A 16,521-nucleotide genomic window follows, 5' to 3' on the forward strand; every position below is an offset into this window, starting at 1 on the left:
CTTGGCCCTGCTCGCGCCTCCCCAGGTGCTCTCCGGGGCTCCGGCTGCTTATCTCGACGCAGACTGGAGGCCGATGGCGCAGGTCTTTTCGGGAACGGCGGCAGCACAGTCCTCGGCTTTCGTCCGTCGTTGCTCAGGCTTCTGGTTCAGGGCTGGGCGGCGGCGCCCCTGCGGCGGGCGGCCCGCACCAGACTCTGCTGCAGCACGGGGTAGAGGCGCTGGCAGCCCTCGAGGCCCAGGCGTACGGCCTCCGCCCAGCTCTCGGTCAGGCCGCCCTCGCCGCTGCCCAGCAGCCCAGCCACCTGATTCAGCACGGGCATGAGCGCCACGGTGAGGCCGGCGGCGGCGCGCTCTTCCTCGAGCCGCGTGGGGTCCAGCAACCAGGTGGGCGCGGGCCCAGGCGCGAGGCTCAGGCCGCAGCCCACCACCAGGTCGTACATCTCCACGCCCGCGTCAGCCAAGGCGAGCGCGGCGGCGGTGAGCGCGGCGGCCAGGGCCGAGCCACCGTCCTCCAGCAGCAGCGCCGACACCTCCAGCTGCGCGCGCGGGTAGCGGCCCAGGCGCACAGCCGGCTCCAGCGCCTCCTGCAGCGCCAGCGCCAGCTCACGCTCCTCGCAGCCGCCCGGGGGAGCGCGGCGCCGGCGGCCCGCGAAGGGCGCGCGGCGGAAGTCGCAGAGCAGGCGACCGCGCAGCGCGGCCGGGGCCTCGCCGCCTGCTCCGGCCGGGCCGCCGCCGCGCTCGCCGCCCTCGGCCTGTCGCGGGCCCGACACGGCACACAGCACCTTAGTACCTCCCGCCTCCAGGTAGGCCGAGCCCTTGGCCTGGCTCAGCAGCCCGGCGCGCGCGTACACGGGCCGCAGCCGCGTTGGGTCGCGGGCGGCGGGGGCCTCCTCCTCCTCGTCGGCCGCGTACAGCTGCGGCGACTGCGATTCTTCAGGGCCGCGGATGCGGCGGTGGTCCCCCGGCATGGCGGCTCCTGGCGTGCGAACCGCTTCCGCCCAACGCCCAGCCGCACCCAGTGCTTCTTTCGTGGCTTAAGGACGCGCGCCTGCGCGAGGGCTGTCGGGAGAGCGGCGGGCGGCGCTACAGCGCCCCTGGAGGCCCGGAGGGAGAACGGCCGGCGTCCCCGACACCCAGGTTCCACTTGGGCAGGGTAGCCGGATCCATCCAGCCTGCTGGAAGGGAGCGGGGAGAGCAGCTCCAAGAAAAGCTTCTCTGCTTCCACTACCCCCACCCCTCATCTGCTAAATTATGAACGCCTTGCTCCATGTCACCCCACCTATTTGGCCTCCACCTCCACAGACGTTTGAGGCAACCCTAGGGGCTATTCCAAAATTTTGGGTTCTGGGGCTGGACTAGGTGAACACTACAGCAGCCAGCAGGAGCCACAGCATTTATTCTACAGCCACCAGGGGCCCAAAGGCTGTCAAAAGAGCGAGCCCCTATTGCGAAGAGGGATAGAGATCATGCGGCCTTAAGTATTGCATGTGGTCCTTTATTCTCTGCAGCAAAAATGATTCCTACTTGCTGACGCAGAAAGCTCAGGTCTGGAGAGCCGTTATCTATAGATGCGAGCGTGACGATCAACAGCAATGCGTGGGTAGTGGTTCTAGACCGATGGCACTGACGTGGAAGGCTCAGGGCAAAAATTTAAGGGGCACTGAGACACGGGAGTGCTCCCAGGTGTGTTCCAGTTACTGCTGAGTTAGGACGGGCTCTTTAAAGGTCCCAAGATTGAAATGTTCTTGTAGCAGATGAAGAGCTCCGGGCTAGATAAATGGATCCAGTGGGAGCCGCCTCCTCCCTCACTCAGTTCTTTACATCTCCGAGGTGCAGCTGGGCGAAGGAAGTGGCCAGCTGCAGTGCCTCCTGCAGGCAGCCAACGTTCTTGCCTGTGGCCTGTGCAGACACATCCTTGCCACCACCTTTACCATCCATCAGGCCTGACACCTGCTGCACCCACTCGCTGGCTTTTAAGCCCCGATTGGCTGCATTCTAGAATACAGGAAGGGAAGGGGGAGTTAGGACAGAAGATGGGATTGAGGGAGGAATGGAGGGAAAGAAAGGATGCAGGAGCCATCACCGACTCCTTGCTGGAGGCCGAGACAGACTTTACGGCTGGTACAGGGGGCAGTCATGGCCACTGCCAGGACAGGACAGTGGCAAAGCCAGGTATCAACGAGACGTCTTCACCAATGAGGAGGCCTGGGTAAGGGGTACTGGCAAAGGTGACCAACAGGTGGGCAGGAGAAGGGCTGTTTTAAATGCAGGTTGTACACACACAGACCTCAGCAAACAACCTTAAGACCTAACACTTCCCACTGCTGTGAGGTGGTTCTGACCTGGGGGACTTGACACAGGCACGTGATCTTCCCAGCCTCGTTGTCCACCGTGAAAAGCATGGCAGATGTCTGAGGGGAGTACGTCTTGAAGAGCTTCAAGGCTTCATTCAGGGCCTGTGGGGAGGACCTGGCTCAGGCCACGGTGCTGGAGCAGGGCCCCTCACTAGTGTGAGCATTTGCAGCCCTCAGAAGGCCTGCCACCCACCCCTACCCCTTCCCAGGGCAGGGGCTGTGCCCAGGTATGCCTCCCAGATGCAGGGAGCTGCTGTTCCTCCCAATCTCCGAGACAGTGAGCCCTTGGGCAACCACTTGGCTCAGAGCCACAGAGGCCACATGTCAACCACCAGAGGGCTGATGAGCCCTAGGGGAGGGGACGCTGGCCCCTGGGTTGCCTTGGCTGAGGCGCCGCTCTCCATCTCCAGGATGACGAGGGGCTGGTTGGGGTTGCTGTCGATGAGCTGCTTTGTCTTCTCTAACACCTGCAAGAAAAAAGTCCAGAAAAGCAGCTCAGACCAAAAGCCCAGACCCCCAACCCCTGGCAGTACCCTGCCAGCCTTTGCCTAGGAAACACTGTGGCCATTGGTGCTGCCAGGACTCACTCGTTTCTGGACATCGGCTTTGCTGGCTCGGTCCAGGTCATCCATGACCTTCTTTAGGGATTTGAGAGTCTCCCGCAATTCATCCTTCTGCCACTGGGGGATGACTGCAGTGGCCAGGGCCTGGAACCAAAAGACGACCATCTGAATCTAGGCCACAACTTGCTGGGATGTCAGGGTCCAACCCACCCCACCCGAACCCAAGTCCTCCCTGACTAGTGTCCTGGAAAAGAAAGCAAGGAAAGCTTTGAGACCAGTCCCTTCAGGAGCAGCAGAAAGCTGGGCTCCCAAGTCAGGCCCGGTCCTTACCAGGCTGGGAACAGCCTGTGATGAGCTTCCTGGCAGCTTGAAATACAAATAAATGCCAGGCAGGCTTGTAAGCAAGGGCTAGCCTTAGCCCCTGCCCCAAATCCCTCCACCCCAATGCCCACACATGCTTGGGAAGAGCTCTCCTGCTAGCAGCACCGGGAGCAGCAGGGAAAGTCCAGCGTCCAAGGCCAGGATCCATGGGGTCCCTGCTATAAGGCTGCAGAACAACAGAAGTCAGCCCGAAGACCCATTCCACCAAGAACCAAGGGCCTGACTGACTACAGATTTCCTGAAGATGGGGCATGTCGCATGCATCAGGCCCTGAGGACGGAGGGAGGGAAGCCGTCCCTACCTCTCCAAGGTCAGCGATCTCCCGCTGCACATCCTTGTTGGGAGCAGTCTGGCCCTTCACTTTGCCTTCCATTACAGAGAGAGATTTCTTCAAGCTCTCTGCTTTCCTGAGGGCCTGGGAGGGGACACCGGGTCAACCCCAGGCAGGAGGCCTGAGTCAGCCTCACTATCCTGTGTCTGAGCAGCTGCAGAAGCCCCGGTGGCAGGTCCTGCAGCAACACACCCCAGCACCCCAAAAGTGTCTGTGGGGAGCAGGTGCTGGCCCCAGCAAGGAGCACAGTGCTCACAGGCTCACTGGCAAAGGCTGCACCCAACTCAGACTCAGGGGTGATCAAGCTCTAGAATCAGGGGCCCCGTCCTCCAGCAAGTGGCCACCCCTGGTGCTTCAGCACAAGTCAGACACACCAGTTCCCATGACAGAGCACCCATCCTCTACTGCACCGCCTCAGATTAAGCACGCCCCTAGGAGTACATGGATCCGTGCTGGGGGCCCCGAAGCCACAGCGAATCTATGTCTTACCCTCTTCCACATGGAGACAGGAGGGGGTAGATGGCTAGATTTACATAGATATATATCTTTTTTTTTTTTTTTTGAGACAGAGTCTCACCCCGTGGCCCAGGCTGGAATGCAGTGGTGCAATCTCCGCTCACTGCAAACTCTGCCTCCCAGGTTCAAGTGATTCTCCTGCCCCAGCCTCCCAAGTAGCTGGGATTACAGACGCGTGCCACTACGCCCAGCTAATTTTTGTATTTTTAGTAGAGATGGGGTTTCAGTATGTTGGTGAGGCTGGTCTCGAACTCTTGACCTAGTGATCCGCCCACCTCGGCCCCCCAAAGTGCTGGGATGACAGGAGTGAGCCACTGCGCCCGGCCTGATTCACGTATGTTTTAAAAAACTAAACATAGGAAAGCTAGGAGATCTTGTGTGGTGGCAGGTTTCTTCTGCCACACAAGGGTAGGACACTGGGGCGGGGGGAGTGGCCCAGCCTCTACTTTGACTCTGACTGCAGCAGCCACGCGGAGCAGTGTTTGCTCTATGGATTCGCAGACTGGGCTCCTCTTGCCTTCTTCAAATAAGCCACAAACCAGCCTGACCTGCTCACCTTCTGGGCTTCGGCACCTGTGACAGCCACAATCCTCCGGATGCCCTTGGCAATGGCTTCTTCCGTCACGATCACAAAAGCTCCTGCGTGACTCGAGTTCCGCAGGTGCCTGATGGCAGAACACAAAGTCCATAGTGAAAGAGGCCCTGGCAGCCCTTGGCTGGAGGTCACACTAGCAGACAAGAGAAGCAGGAATGGGTTGACAGTGAGGGAAAGCCTGGGCTTAAGAGTGTTCTGACACCGAGCGGGACACTGGCTTGCTGAGCCTGAGTGTTCTCAGATCTCAAATGGGGATGATTCTCCCCACATAATTGCTGTGAAAATCAAATGAGGTAAACATCAAAGTGCTTTGTGGTCCCTAATATCCAACACAGTCTTACCCTTAGGCTCTATGTGACAGTTTTGGTCTTGTGGTGGAACTTAAGCTCTATTTTTGTACTCTGCTCACTAGGTGACAATTTTGGAGGATTACTTTTAAAATCTTACCGCAACCCCTTAAACAAATAGGCTTTATTTCTCAGTTCAGAGAAACTCAAAGGCTCATTAATTCATCCTCATTCTTTGAAGATAGTATAAAATTTTTTTTGTTTGTTTTGAGACAGAGTCCTGTTCTGTTGCCCAGGCTGGAGTGCAATGGTGTGTTCTTGGCTCACCACAACCTCTGCCTCCCACATTCAAATGATTCTCTTGCCTCAGCCTCCCAAGTAGCTGGGATACAGGCGCCCGCCACCACTCCTAATTTTTGTATTTTTAGTAGAGACAGGTTTTCATCATGTTGCACCGGCTGGTCTTGAACTCCTGACCTCAAGTGATCTGCCTGCCTCAGCCTCCCTAAGTGCTGAGATTAACGGCATGAGTCAATGCACCCAGCCCTTGGTATAAAGTTTTTGAAAGCTGTTTCCTGTAGTCTAAAGGGTGTGAGCAAACAGGTCATCAGGCAGAGTGGGACTCGTCTGAAGGCCCAATTCAGCTGGGCAGAAAAGCCTTGAACTCAATCCCTCAGGCCCCTACCCTACTCTCTGCACATCTTGCTTGCTCCCTGCCTGCCAGAGGCCTGCAGGAGACCCTGGAGGGTCTCAACCATGACATTAAGAATGTTCTTTTCGGCCGGGTGCGGTGGCTCACACCTGTAATCTCAGCACTTTGGGAGGCTGAGGCGGGTGGGTCACCTGAGATTGGGAGTTCAAGACCAGCCTGACCAACGTGGAGAAACCCGTCTCTACTAAAAATACAAAATTTGGCCAGGCACAGTGGCTCACACCTGTAATCCCAGCACTTTGGGAGGCTGAGGTGGGTGGATCACCAGGTCAGGAGATGGAGACCATCCTGGCTAACAGGGTGAAACCCCATCTCTACTAAAAATACAAAAAATTAGCTGGGTGTGGTGATGCGTGCCTATAGTCCCAGCTACTCAGGAGGCTGAGGTAGGAGAATAGCTTGAAAACCCGGGAGGCAGAGCTTACAGTGAATCGTGATGACGCCATTGCACTCCAGCCTGGGCAATGAAACTCCGTCTCAAACCAAAAAAAAAAAGAGCCGGGCGTGGTGGCTCACGCCTGTAATCTCAGCACTTTGGGAGGCCGAGGCTGGCGGATCACGAGGTCAGGAGATCGAGACCATCCTGGCTAACACAGTGAAGAAACCCCGTCTTCTATGGAAAATACAAAAAATTAGCCGGGCATGGTGGTGGGTGCCTGTAGTCCCAGCTACTCGGGAGGCTGAGGCAGGAGAATGGCATGAACCCAGGAGGCAGAGCTTGCAGTGAGCCAAGATTGCGCTACTGCACTCCAGCCTGGGCAACAGAGCAAGACTCCATCTCAAAAAAACAAAAAAAAAAACAAAAAAAATTCTTCTCTTCATGGCTGGGCATGGGGGCACATGCCTATAGTCCCAGCTACTCGGGAGGCTAAGGCATGAGAATCGAAGCCAGGAGACAGAGGTTGCAATGAGCCGAGATTGTGCCACTACACTCCACCCTGCGGGACAGAGCAAGACTCCACCTCAAAAAAACAAACAAAAAAACACAATTCTTTTCACAACGGTTCCTTTGGAAGCAGGAACTTTCCAGGCCACCATGACCTCCCCAAAAAGCCCCAGAGAGCTACAGAGGAATCCAAATTGGCAGAAGTGGCTATCCCAAGCCAAACTGAGCTGAGTCAACCACGTGGCCTGCTCAGGGGCTCTGAGACAATGGAGCTACATTTCCCAGATGCCGCCCAAGCTGTCAAAGGAAATTAGATGAGATACCAGGAATGGGAAGGGCTAGGCCTACATCAGGAGCTCAACGAGCACTCCAGGCCTTGCTGAATCCCAAATTCACACAAGCCTTCTTGTTAGTTTCAGCCCAGCAAACAACAGCAAGCAGTTGTGTGGTAAGTGTGAATACAACGTTTTGCCCCTTATCCTCCTGGGAATGTTTCATCAGGAAATGTTACCATCAGATACGGGGGGTCTACTGAGCATGCTAGGATGCTGAGATTCTCGGGAACACAATTTAGCAACTTCATTTCTGAGGACTTCACTTCAACCTTAGAAAGACAAGAGTTGGTCTAGCCTAAGACCTACATCCTCAGAGGGTGAAGGCAGATGACCCGTCTTACTCTGCCCCTCTGCAGTACTCACGTTCCCCCACAGAACTCAACAGAAGTCAGGGAGCCAGCAGGCCCAGAGGGGTCATCCAGCAGCTCAGACACCGGAACCCCAATGGAGACGACTCGCACAGGGTCAGGATAGGTCTCATCAAACACAGCCCGTAGGCCTTGGATGCCTTTCGCTGCCGCCAGGGGGCAATCCTGGGTATAGACGGGCTGCCAGACAAAGAAGACAGAAAAGAGCCGGAAGAGATCCCTGGAGGTGCCGTACGATGAGGCAGGAAAGCATGGTCCTGCAAGCAGGACTCGGGTTCCAACCTCGCTCGGCCTGGCACGTGCCATGAGCTTCCTGAATCACACGCCACGTGCAAAGTCAAGGGCATCAATATGCGAATTTCCAACTATTTTGTTAAACTGTGGACGAAATCTCTTATGTGAACAGACTTAACTAGAACAGCTCTGGTTCTCCTAAGGTGGGGGTGGGACAAATGCCTCTCCCTCTCTCCTCCACCAACCACCACCACTGCCCTCTAGAAAAGCACAGGTGGAGGAGAATCACTGCTTTAAGCAAATTTATTATTATTTTTTTTTTTGAGACAGAGTCTCACTCTGTCTCCCAGGCCGGAGTGCAGTGGTGCGATCTCGGCTCACTGCAAGCTCCGCCTCCCGGGTTCACGCCATTCTCCTGCCTCAGCCTCCCGAGTAGCTGGGACTACAGGCACCCACCACCACGCCCAGCTAATTTTTTGTGTTTTTAGTAGAGACGGGGTTTCACCATGTTATCCAGGATGGTCTCGATCTCCTGACCTCGTGATCCAACCACCTCGGCCTCCCAAAGTGCTGGGATTACAGGCGTGAGCCACCGCGCCCGGCCTGCTTTAAGCAAATCTACCTGAGGGACTAATCTGGTACAACGGAGTGAGAGCACTGCACTGCTAAGACTGTGGACAGACAGTGACGGTGTGGGGAGGGGGGGCGTTCAGCCGTCGCCCATCCTACCTTGGCTGCCTCAATCATCTCATTAGCAATCTCTTCAGCCTTCTTGATCTGTTGGGTGGACATGGCTCCCTTGGCAGTAAAGTCAAATCTAAGGCGGTCAGGAGCAACCAACGAGCCTTTCTGGTCAGCTTCCCTAAGCACTGAGCGCAGGGCGAAGTTCAGAATGTGCGTAGCTGTGTGATTGCTCATGATGGGTCTTCGTCGGGGCTGGAAAGGGCAGAGGGGCTCATGCAGAGGTCTGTAATAGACTACTAGTTATCTCCTGGTTATCTGCTCCCCCGAGTGCTACAATTTTTAGTTGGAAATATGGCTGTGCAGAATAAAGGTTACATTTCCCTGCTTCCCTATGGCTAAGTGTGCCCATGTGACTAAGTTCGGGTCAATAGGTTTTGAGCAGAAGTGATGTCTACCATTAAAGGGATGGGGCAGGTCCTCCCATTTCTTTTCTACCGCCTAGAACAGGAATTGCCAAACGATGGCCAATGGCTAAATCTAGCCTATCATCTGTCTTTTCGTTTTTAGAGACAGGGTCTTGCTCTGTCACCCAGGATGGAGTGCAGCAGTGCAATCATAGCTCAGTGCCACCTCAAACTCCTGGGCTCAAGTGATCCTCTTGCCTCAGCCTCCCAAGTAGCTGGGACTACAGGCACACACCACTACCCCCAACTAATATTTTTTATTTTTTTTGTAGAGATGGGGTCTCATGTTGTTGCCCGGGCTGGTCTCAAACTCTTGGCCTCAAGCAATCCTCCTGCCTCAGCCTCCCCAAATGTGTGTGTTTATAAATTTTTAAAACTTTTTTTTTTTTTTTGATAAGGAGTTTCGCTCTTGTTGCCCAGTCTGGAGTGCTATGGCGTGATCGCGGCTCACTGCAGCCTCCACCTCCCAAGTTCAAGCGATTCTCCTGCCTCAGCCTCCTGAGTAGCTGGGATTACAGGCATGCGCCACCACACCTGGCTAATTTTGTATTTTTAGTAGAGACAGGGTTTCTCCATGTTGGTCAGGCTGGTCTCGAACTCCCAAACTCAGGTGATCTGCTCGCCTCAGCCTCCCAAAGTGCTAGGATTACAGGCATGAGCCACTGTGCCCAGCCATAAACAGGTTTATTGGAACACAGCCACACCTGTTTGTTTACATATGGTCAATGGCTGCTTGAACACTCCAACTATAGAGTTGAGTAGTCATGACCAGGAACATGTGGTCAGCAAAGCCAAAAATATTTAGTATCCAGTTATTTACACAAAGTTTGCCAACCCCTGGCCTACACAGTGGATCTGATAGCTATCCTCTGAACCAGGAAATCAAAGGCAACGCCCCAGGAAAGAAGAAGGTGGAGCGACAGGTGAGGAGAAACCAGGCCCTCTGACTGTGGGGCAGAGCCTCCGTATCAGCTTGAGCTTTTTAGAACATACACTGCTATCCTGTTTTAAGCTACTCTTACTCTGGAGCTCTGTCACATGCCAGAGCCTACCTCTTCATTCTTCAGTATCTTTGGCTCCCAAAGAAGTAGGTGACATTAGAAAAGCAATCCGTGAAAACAAGTCCACAGGATCTTAACTGAAATCACTGGTGAAATCACTGACTTGGGAACATAAGATTAACTCTTAGTTGCATCCCTCACAATCCACCAAATGCACCTAAATTAACCCCTGCGGTCTACTTACAATGTCACTAAGGAGTGATAACAGTGACAGGACAATTTTTTTTTTTTTTTTTTTTGAGGCGGAGTCTTGCTCTGTCACCCAGGCTGGTGTGCAGTGGCAGGATCTTGGCTCACTGCAAGCTCCCCCTCCCGGGTTCATGCCATTCTCCTGCCTCAGCCTCCCAAGTAGCTGGGACTACAAGTGCCTGCCACCACACCCAGCTAATTTTTTATATTTTTAGTACAGACGGGGTTTCACCATGTTAGCCAGGATGGTCTCAATCTCCTGACCTCGTGATCCGCCAGCCTCGGCCTCCCAAAGTGCTGGGATTACAGGCGTGAGCCACCGCACCTGGCCTAACAGTGACAGGACAATGTAAAGCCAGAGGAGAAGATGATTACTAACCAGATCCAATGGGGGCTACAGTAACCCAACTCACCTCATCAATAAACAGCCGGACCTGATCTCCCACTTTCAGGTCACCGTAGATCGTTCCAATGTGTAGCACATACCCTCCTCGGACCTGAGCATTCTTCACTGTAAACTCTGTTTTCTAAGAGCGGTCAAGGAAGAGACCAATAAATAAACCCTTAAAAATATATAAATTTTCTTCTATTTTCAATATAAACTCATGTATATAACTTCTCTTTACATATATAAATTGCACACACACACATATTCCATTATTATTAAATATAATTAAATAGGCCAGGTGCAGTGGCTCATGCCTGTAATCCCAGCACTTTGGGAGGCTGAGGCGAGAAGATCACCTGAGGCCAGGAGTTCGAGACCAGCTTGGCCAACATGTTGAAATTTCATCTCTACTAAAAAAAAAATACAAAAATTAGCCAGGCATGATGGCGAGTGCCTATAATTCCACCTGCTCAGGAGGCTGAGGCAGCAGAACCGCTTGAATCTGGGAGGCAGAGGTTGCAGTGAGCCAAGATCGTGCCACTGCACTCCAGCCTGGGCTACAGAGCGAGACTCCATCTCAAAAAAAAAAAAAAAAAAAAAAAAAAAAGGCCAGGCGTGGTGGCTCACACCTGTAATCCCAACACTTTGGGAGGCCGAGGCGGGTGGATCACAAGGTCAGGAGATCCAGACCATCCTGGCTAACACAGTGAAACCTTGTCTCTACTAAACATATAAAAAAATCAGCCGGGCGTGGTGGCAGGTGCCTGTAGTCCCAGCTGCTGGGGAGGCTGAGGCAGGAGAATGGCATGAACCCAGGAGGCGGAGCTTGCAGTGAGCTGAGATCATGCCACTGCACTCCAGCCTGGACAACAGACCAAGACTCGTCTCAAAAAAAAAAATTAAATATATTTGTGCACACACACAGACACAAACAATATTAAGGAGCATCTTGGAATTCTTTTTTTTTTTTGAGACAGAGTCTCGCTCAGCCACCCAGGCTGGAGTGCAGTGGCGCAATCTTGGCTCGCTGCAACCATCGCCTCCTGGGTTCAAGCGATTCTCCCCTCAGCCTCCGAGCAGCTGGGATTACAGGCGTTCACCACCATGCCCGGCTAATTTTTGTATTTCAGTAGAGACAGGGTTTCACCATGTTGGTCAGGCTGGTCTTGAACTCCTGACCTCAGGTGATCCACCCGCCTCGGCCTCCCAAAGTGCTAGGATTACAGGCATGAGCCACCGCACCCAGCCGCATCTCAGAATATTTAAAAGCCTCCGTAAGGAACCTGAAGCCTAGGGAGACAGAGTAACTCATTCAGCAGCAGCAGAGCTCGAGGCTGAGTTTTCTACAAGGACATCTCCGCTTCAGAGAGCTGCCTCTCCTTCTTAATGTGCAAAGCTTGTAGGAAACTTGTACCCTCGCTGCAAAAATACTCCTACGAGGGTACCCGATGACCAGGAAAGCAACAGGTACAAGCAGCAGCTCCCTTGGCTTCAGAAACACCATGTAACCCAACCCAAAAGTGTGTCAGGTCTGCTCCCAAGGCCTGGAGCACTGTGGGGCAAAAGCAGCTCCCTGGCTCCACGCCTGGCCCTCCTCGGCTAACAAGGAAGAAGAACTGCTGGCTCACATCCTCACTGCTGTCATCCACCTTCACCAAGTAGCCTTCGTCATAGATCTGCCCCCCTTGCTCAGCATAGAAACAGGTCTTGTCCAGCACCACTCCACACTCCTGGCCTGTGGACACCTCTTCCACGAACATCTTCTCCCTGCGCAGAGCCATCACCGTAGCCACTGTGTTCTCAAATACTGCTCAAGGGAAATGCATAGAAAGGGGACAGTGGGTCAATGACCTTTTCACGCCTTTTTTTTTTTTTTTTTGAGACAGAGTCTCGCTCTGTCACCCAGGCTGGAGTGCACTGGCGCGATCTCGGCTCACTGCAAGCTCCGCCTCCCAGGTTCACGCCATTCTCCTGCCTCAGCCTCTCCGAGTAGCTGGGACTACAGGCGCCCACCACCACGCCCGGCTAATTTTTTGTATTTTTAGTAGAGACGGGGTTTCACTGTGGTCTCGATCTCCTGACCTCGTGATCCGCCCACCTCGACCTCCCAAAGTGCTGGGATTACAAGCGTGAGCCAGCGCGCCCGGCCTTTTTCACGCCTTCTTAGCTGACTTTTGCTGGATTCTCTTTCTCAAACTCTTCGTAGTTCCTAATTGTCCAACTGTATTTTGGAAGCAAACTCATTAGACTCTATGAAAGGGCTTCACGGCCGGGCGCGGTGGCTCCCCCTGTAATCCCAGCACTTTGGAAGGCCGAGGCGGGCGGATCATGAGGTCAGGAGATCGAGACCATCCCGACTAACATGCTGAAACCCTGTCTCTACCAAAAATACAAAACATTAGCCAGGCGTGGTGGTGGGCGCCTGTAGTCCCAGCTACTCAGGAGGCTGAGGCAGGAGAATGGCGTGAACCCAGGAGGCGGAGATTGCAGTGAGCCTAGACTGTGCCACTGCACTCCAGCCTGGGCGACAATGCAAGACTGTGTCTCAAAAAAAAAATAAAATAAGAAAGGGCTTTGCATGCTGGCTTTCCATCAAAGAATGCAACACTCTGTCAGGTGACCAACTGTCCCAATTTTTAGGGCTGAGGGGTTTCCTGGGATGCAGGCTTCAGTGTTAAAACTGGGACAATGGGTTACCCTAACTGAGCTACTGAGCAGAAACTTGGTGCATCAGATTAGTAGATCTTTAGAGTAGTAATAAATTCCCTAGTCCAAGGTCAACTCACAAAGAATGTACTCATTTTGTAGGCTTGCTTGAATAGATTTAGGTTTAAGATTGTTCTCAGCCAGGCACGGTGGCTCACACCTGTCATCCTGGCACTTTGGGAGGCCGAGACGGGTGGATAACCTGAGCTCAGGAGTTTGAGACCAGCCTGGCCAACATGGTGAAACCCCGTATCTACTACAATACAAAAATTAGCCGGGTGTGGTGGCACATGCCTGTAATCCCAGCTAATTGGGAGGCTGAGGCAGGAGAATCGCTTGAAGCTGGGAGGCAGAAGTTGCAGTGAGCCGAGATTGCGCCACTGCACTCCAGCCTGGTGACAGAGCGAGACGCCATCTCAGGAAAAAAAAAAAAAAAAAAAAAAGAATGCTATTAGGATAATAGCATTCTAATAGCATTACGATAAGAGAATCCTAATAGCATTCTTTTTTTTTTTTCGAGACGGAGTTTCACTCTTGTTGTCCAGACTAGAGTGCAATGGCATGATCTTGGCTCACTGCAACCTCTGCCTCCCAGGTTCAGGCAATTCTCCTGCCTCAGCCTCCCGAGTAGCTGGGATTACAGAGGCGCGCCACCACGCCTGGCTAATTTCCATATTTTTAGTAGAGACAGGGTTTCATCATATTGGTCAAGCTGGTCTCAAACTCCTGACCTTAGGTGATCCACCTGTCCCAGCCTCCCAAAGTGTTGGGATTACAGATGTGAGCCAGTGCCAGGCCCCAACAGCATTCTGATAGTCACGGTGCATTGTATCAATGTCAACTGCCCGGTTTCCTGCATGATGTTACAGTTAGGGGAAACTGGACAAAGGGTGTGAGACCCTTCCTACAATTTTGTTTTGTTTTTTTTTTTTGTTTTTTTTTTACAACTTCCTGTGTTGATAATTATTTCAAAATAGAGTAAAGAAAACCTCCAGCCAAGGGTGCCTACGTGTATAAAAGTGCACAGCGTGACTGTATGGCACTCCAGGAGAGGCTGTCAGCAGTCTGTTGGATAGCTAATCTTGAGCAACAATCTTTCAAATACCCCCCAGATACAGGGCAGAATGCTCAGATGTGGAAGGAGCACAGCAACATACCGTAGCTACCACTAGAGTCCAAATGGTAATTGTACTTTGGGGAATCATCTGTGACCTCCAGACCCCGTGCCCGGAGCTCTTCGATAGCGTAAATGTCCAGCATAATGAGGTCCTCCCCACCAGCTCCCTTGCCCTGTGATTTCAGCTGTCAGCAAGAGAAACAAGCATAAGTTACCACAAAGTAGGAGAAAAGGGACTCCAAAGGACTGGAACTTGCTAAACTATGCCCAGCGTAAACTGCCAGAACAGGGTTTTTCAATCCTGGCACTATTGACATTTGGGGCCAGATCATTCTCTGTTGTGGAAGCTTCTCTTGCAGTGTGGGATTCTGAGCGGCACCCTGGCCTCTACCAAGTACACGACAGCAGGATCTTCCCCTGGTTGTGAAAATCAAAAATGTCTTCCGACATTATTGCCAATTGCCCCCTGGAAGGCAGACTCGCCCCCACTTGAGAACCACTGGTCTAAGGGAAAAAGCACTTCAAAGACTTTAATGGAAGGAAACTCATACTCAGTCTGCAGCCAAGTGGTGTTGGGTTGGAAGGTGTTGGGTTTCCTGCTCACTCTCCAAGTTCTTTACCTGGGCTAGTTTCCTCTCCTCTTCAAAGCCATCCATGTCTACCACCAGGCCCTTCTCTTCAGCAATCAGTCCAGTCAGATCCACTGGAAACCCGTAGGTGTCATAGAGGAGCCAAGCAGTGTCTCCTACACAGCACAAAGCAGGTGTGTCAAAAAACACAGACGGCCCCTTTTCCATGCCAACCCCTCCAAAAGGATGCTGGGATTGGCAGAAGGAATTAAAGAGACAAGACCAGTCAGTATTGGCCCTGTGTGCCCATCAGAAAATCCAGCACATCTTTTCCAGTTAACCTTGGGGAAGCACAATGGATGTCCTGATACAATTCTGTTTTTTTTTTTTTAAACCTCACCTGGGCCGGGCACAGTAGCTCATGCTTGTAATCCCAGCACTTTGAGAGGCCGAGGCAGGTGGATCATGAGGTCAGGAGATTGAGACCATCCTGAATAACACAGTGAAACCTCGTCTCTACTAAAAATACAAAAAATTTGGCCAGGTGCGGTGGCTCACGCCTGTAATCCCAGCACTTTGGGAGGCCGAGGCGGGTGGATCACGAGGTCAGGAGATCAAGACCATCTTGGCCAACACGGTGAAACCCTGTCTCTACTAAAAATACAAAAAAAATTAGCCGGGCGTGGTGGCAGGCGCCTGTAGTCCCAGCTACTCGTGAGGCTGAGGCAGGAGAATGGCGTGAACCCGGGAGGCGGAGCTTGCAGTGAGCCGAGATTGCGCCACTGCACTCCAGCCTGGGTGACACAGCAAGACTCTGTCTCAAAAAAAAAAAAAAAAAAAAATTTGCCAGGGGCAGTGGTGGGGACCTGTAGTCCCAGCTACTAGGGAGGCTGAGGCAGGAGAATTGCGTGACCCTGGGAGGCAGAGCTTGCAGTGAGCTGAGATCATGCCACTGCACTCCAGCCTGGGCAACAGAGCAAGACTCCGTCTCAAAAACAAAAACAAAAACAACCTCACCTGGACAATTTTCTATTTCTTTTTTTTTTTTGAGAGTCTCACTCTGTCGCCTAGGCTGGAGTGCAGTGGTGTGATCTCAGTTCATTGCACTCTCCACCTCCAGGGTTCAAGCGATTCTCATGCTTCAGCCTCCCAAGTAGCTGGGATTATGGGTGCCCGCCATAATGCATGACTAATTTTTGTATTTTTAGTAGAGACAGGGTTTCACCATGTTGGCCAGGCTGGTCTCGAATTCCTGACCTCAGGTGATCTGCCTGCATCAGCCTCCTAAAGTGCTAGGATTACAGGTGTGAGCCACTGTGCCCGGCCTTACAAATTTATTTCTTTTTCTTTTTTTTTTTTGAGATGGTGTTTCGCTCTTGTTGCCCAGGCTGGAGTGCAGTGGCGTGATTTGGCTCACTGCAACCTCTGCCTCCCCGGTTCAAGCGATTTTCCTGTCTCAGCCTCCCAAGTAGCTGGGATTACAGGCGCATGCCACCACACCCAGCTAATTTTTTGTATTTTTAGTAGAGACAGGGTTTTGCCATGTTGGGCAGGCTGGTCTTGAACTCGTGACCTCGTGATCCGCCTGCCTCGGCCTCCCAAAGTGCTAGGATTACAGGTGTGAGCCACCACAGCTGGCTGACAAATCTATTTCTTTTTTTAGAGACGGAGTCTTGCTCTGTTTCCCAGGCTGAAGTGCAGTGGCACGATCTCGGCTCACTGCAAGCTCCGCCTCCCGGGTTTACGCCATTCTCCTGCCTCAGCCTCTCAAATAGCTGGGA

At 52.9% G+C, this 16,521-nt stretch overlaps 2 protein-coding genes across 3 annotated transcripts in view; both read right to left on the reverse strand.

The window, feature by feature from the left end:
- Nucleotides 1-45: 45 nt before the first annotated feature.
- On the reverse strand, nucleotides 46-1,063 carry EXOSC6 (exosome component 6). Its single transcript, XM_030829371.1, has one exon. The coding sequence runs from the start codon at nucleotides 966-968 to the stop codon at nucleotides 147-149; it is 822 nt and encodes a 273-aa protein (XP_030685231.1). The 5' UTR covers nucleotides 969-1,063; the 3' UTR covers nucleotides 46-146.
- A 315-nt stretch (nucleotides 1,064-1,378) lies between these two features.
- The window catches only part of AARS1 (alanyl-tRNA synthetase 1), a 37,769-nt gene continuing 22,626 nt past the window's right edge, over nucleotides 1,379-16,521 (reverse strand). For both annotated transcript variants that reach the window (XM_030829353.1, XM_030829359.1), the window contains exons 10-21: nucleotides 14,792-14,916; nucleotides 14,212-14,356; nucleotides 11,977-12,155; nucleotides 10,374-10,487; nucleotides 8,292-8,498; nucleotides 7,324-7,508; nucleotides 4,702-4,810; nucleotides 3,600-3,713; nucleotides 2,942-3,061; nucleotides 2,735-2,821; nucleotides 2,343-2,456; nucleotides 1,379-1,995 (exon numbers count right to left, since the gene is read on the reverse strand). In XM_030829353.1, coding sequence (XP_030685213.1) covers nucleotides 1,810-1,995; nucleotides 2,343-2,456; nucleotides 2,735-2,821; nucleotides 2,942-3,061; nucleotides 3,600-3,713; nucleotides 4,702-4,810; nucleotides 7,324-7,508; nucleotides 8,292-8,498; nucleotides 10,374-10,487; nucleotides 11,977-12,155; nucleotides 14,212-14,356; nucleotides 14,792-14,916 — 1,685 coding nt within the window. In that variant the 3' untranslated portion in view covers nucleotides 1,379-1,809. The remainder of the gene's footprint in view (nucleotides 1,996-2,342; nucleotides 2,457-2,734; nucleotides 2,822-2,941; nucleotides 3,062-3,599; nucleotides 3,714-4,701; nucleotides 4,811-7,323; nucleotides 7,509-8,291; nucleotides 8,499-10,373; nucleotides 10,488-11,976; nucleotides 12,156-14,211; nucleotides 14,357-14,791; nucleotides 14,917-16,521) is intronic.

The sequence above is a fragment of the Nomascus leucogenys genome, chromosome 2 (assembly GCF_006542625.1).
Source record: "Nomascus leucogenys isolate Asia chromosome 2, Asia_NLE_v1, whole genome shotgun sequence".
NCBI lineage: Eukaryota > Metazoa > Chordata > Mammalia > Primates > Hylobatidae > Nomascus > Nomascus leucogenys.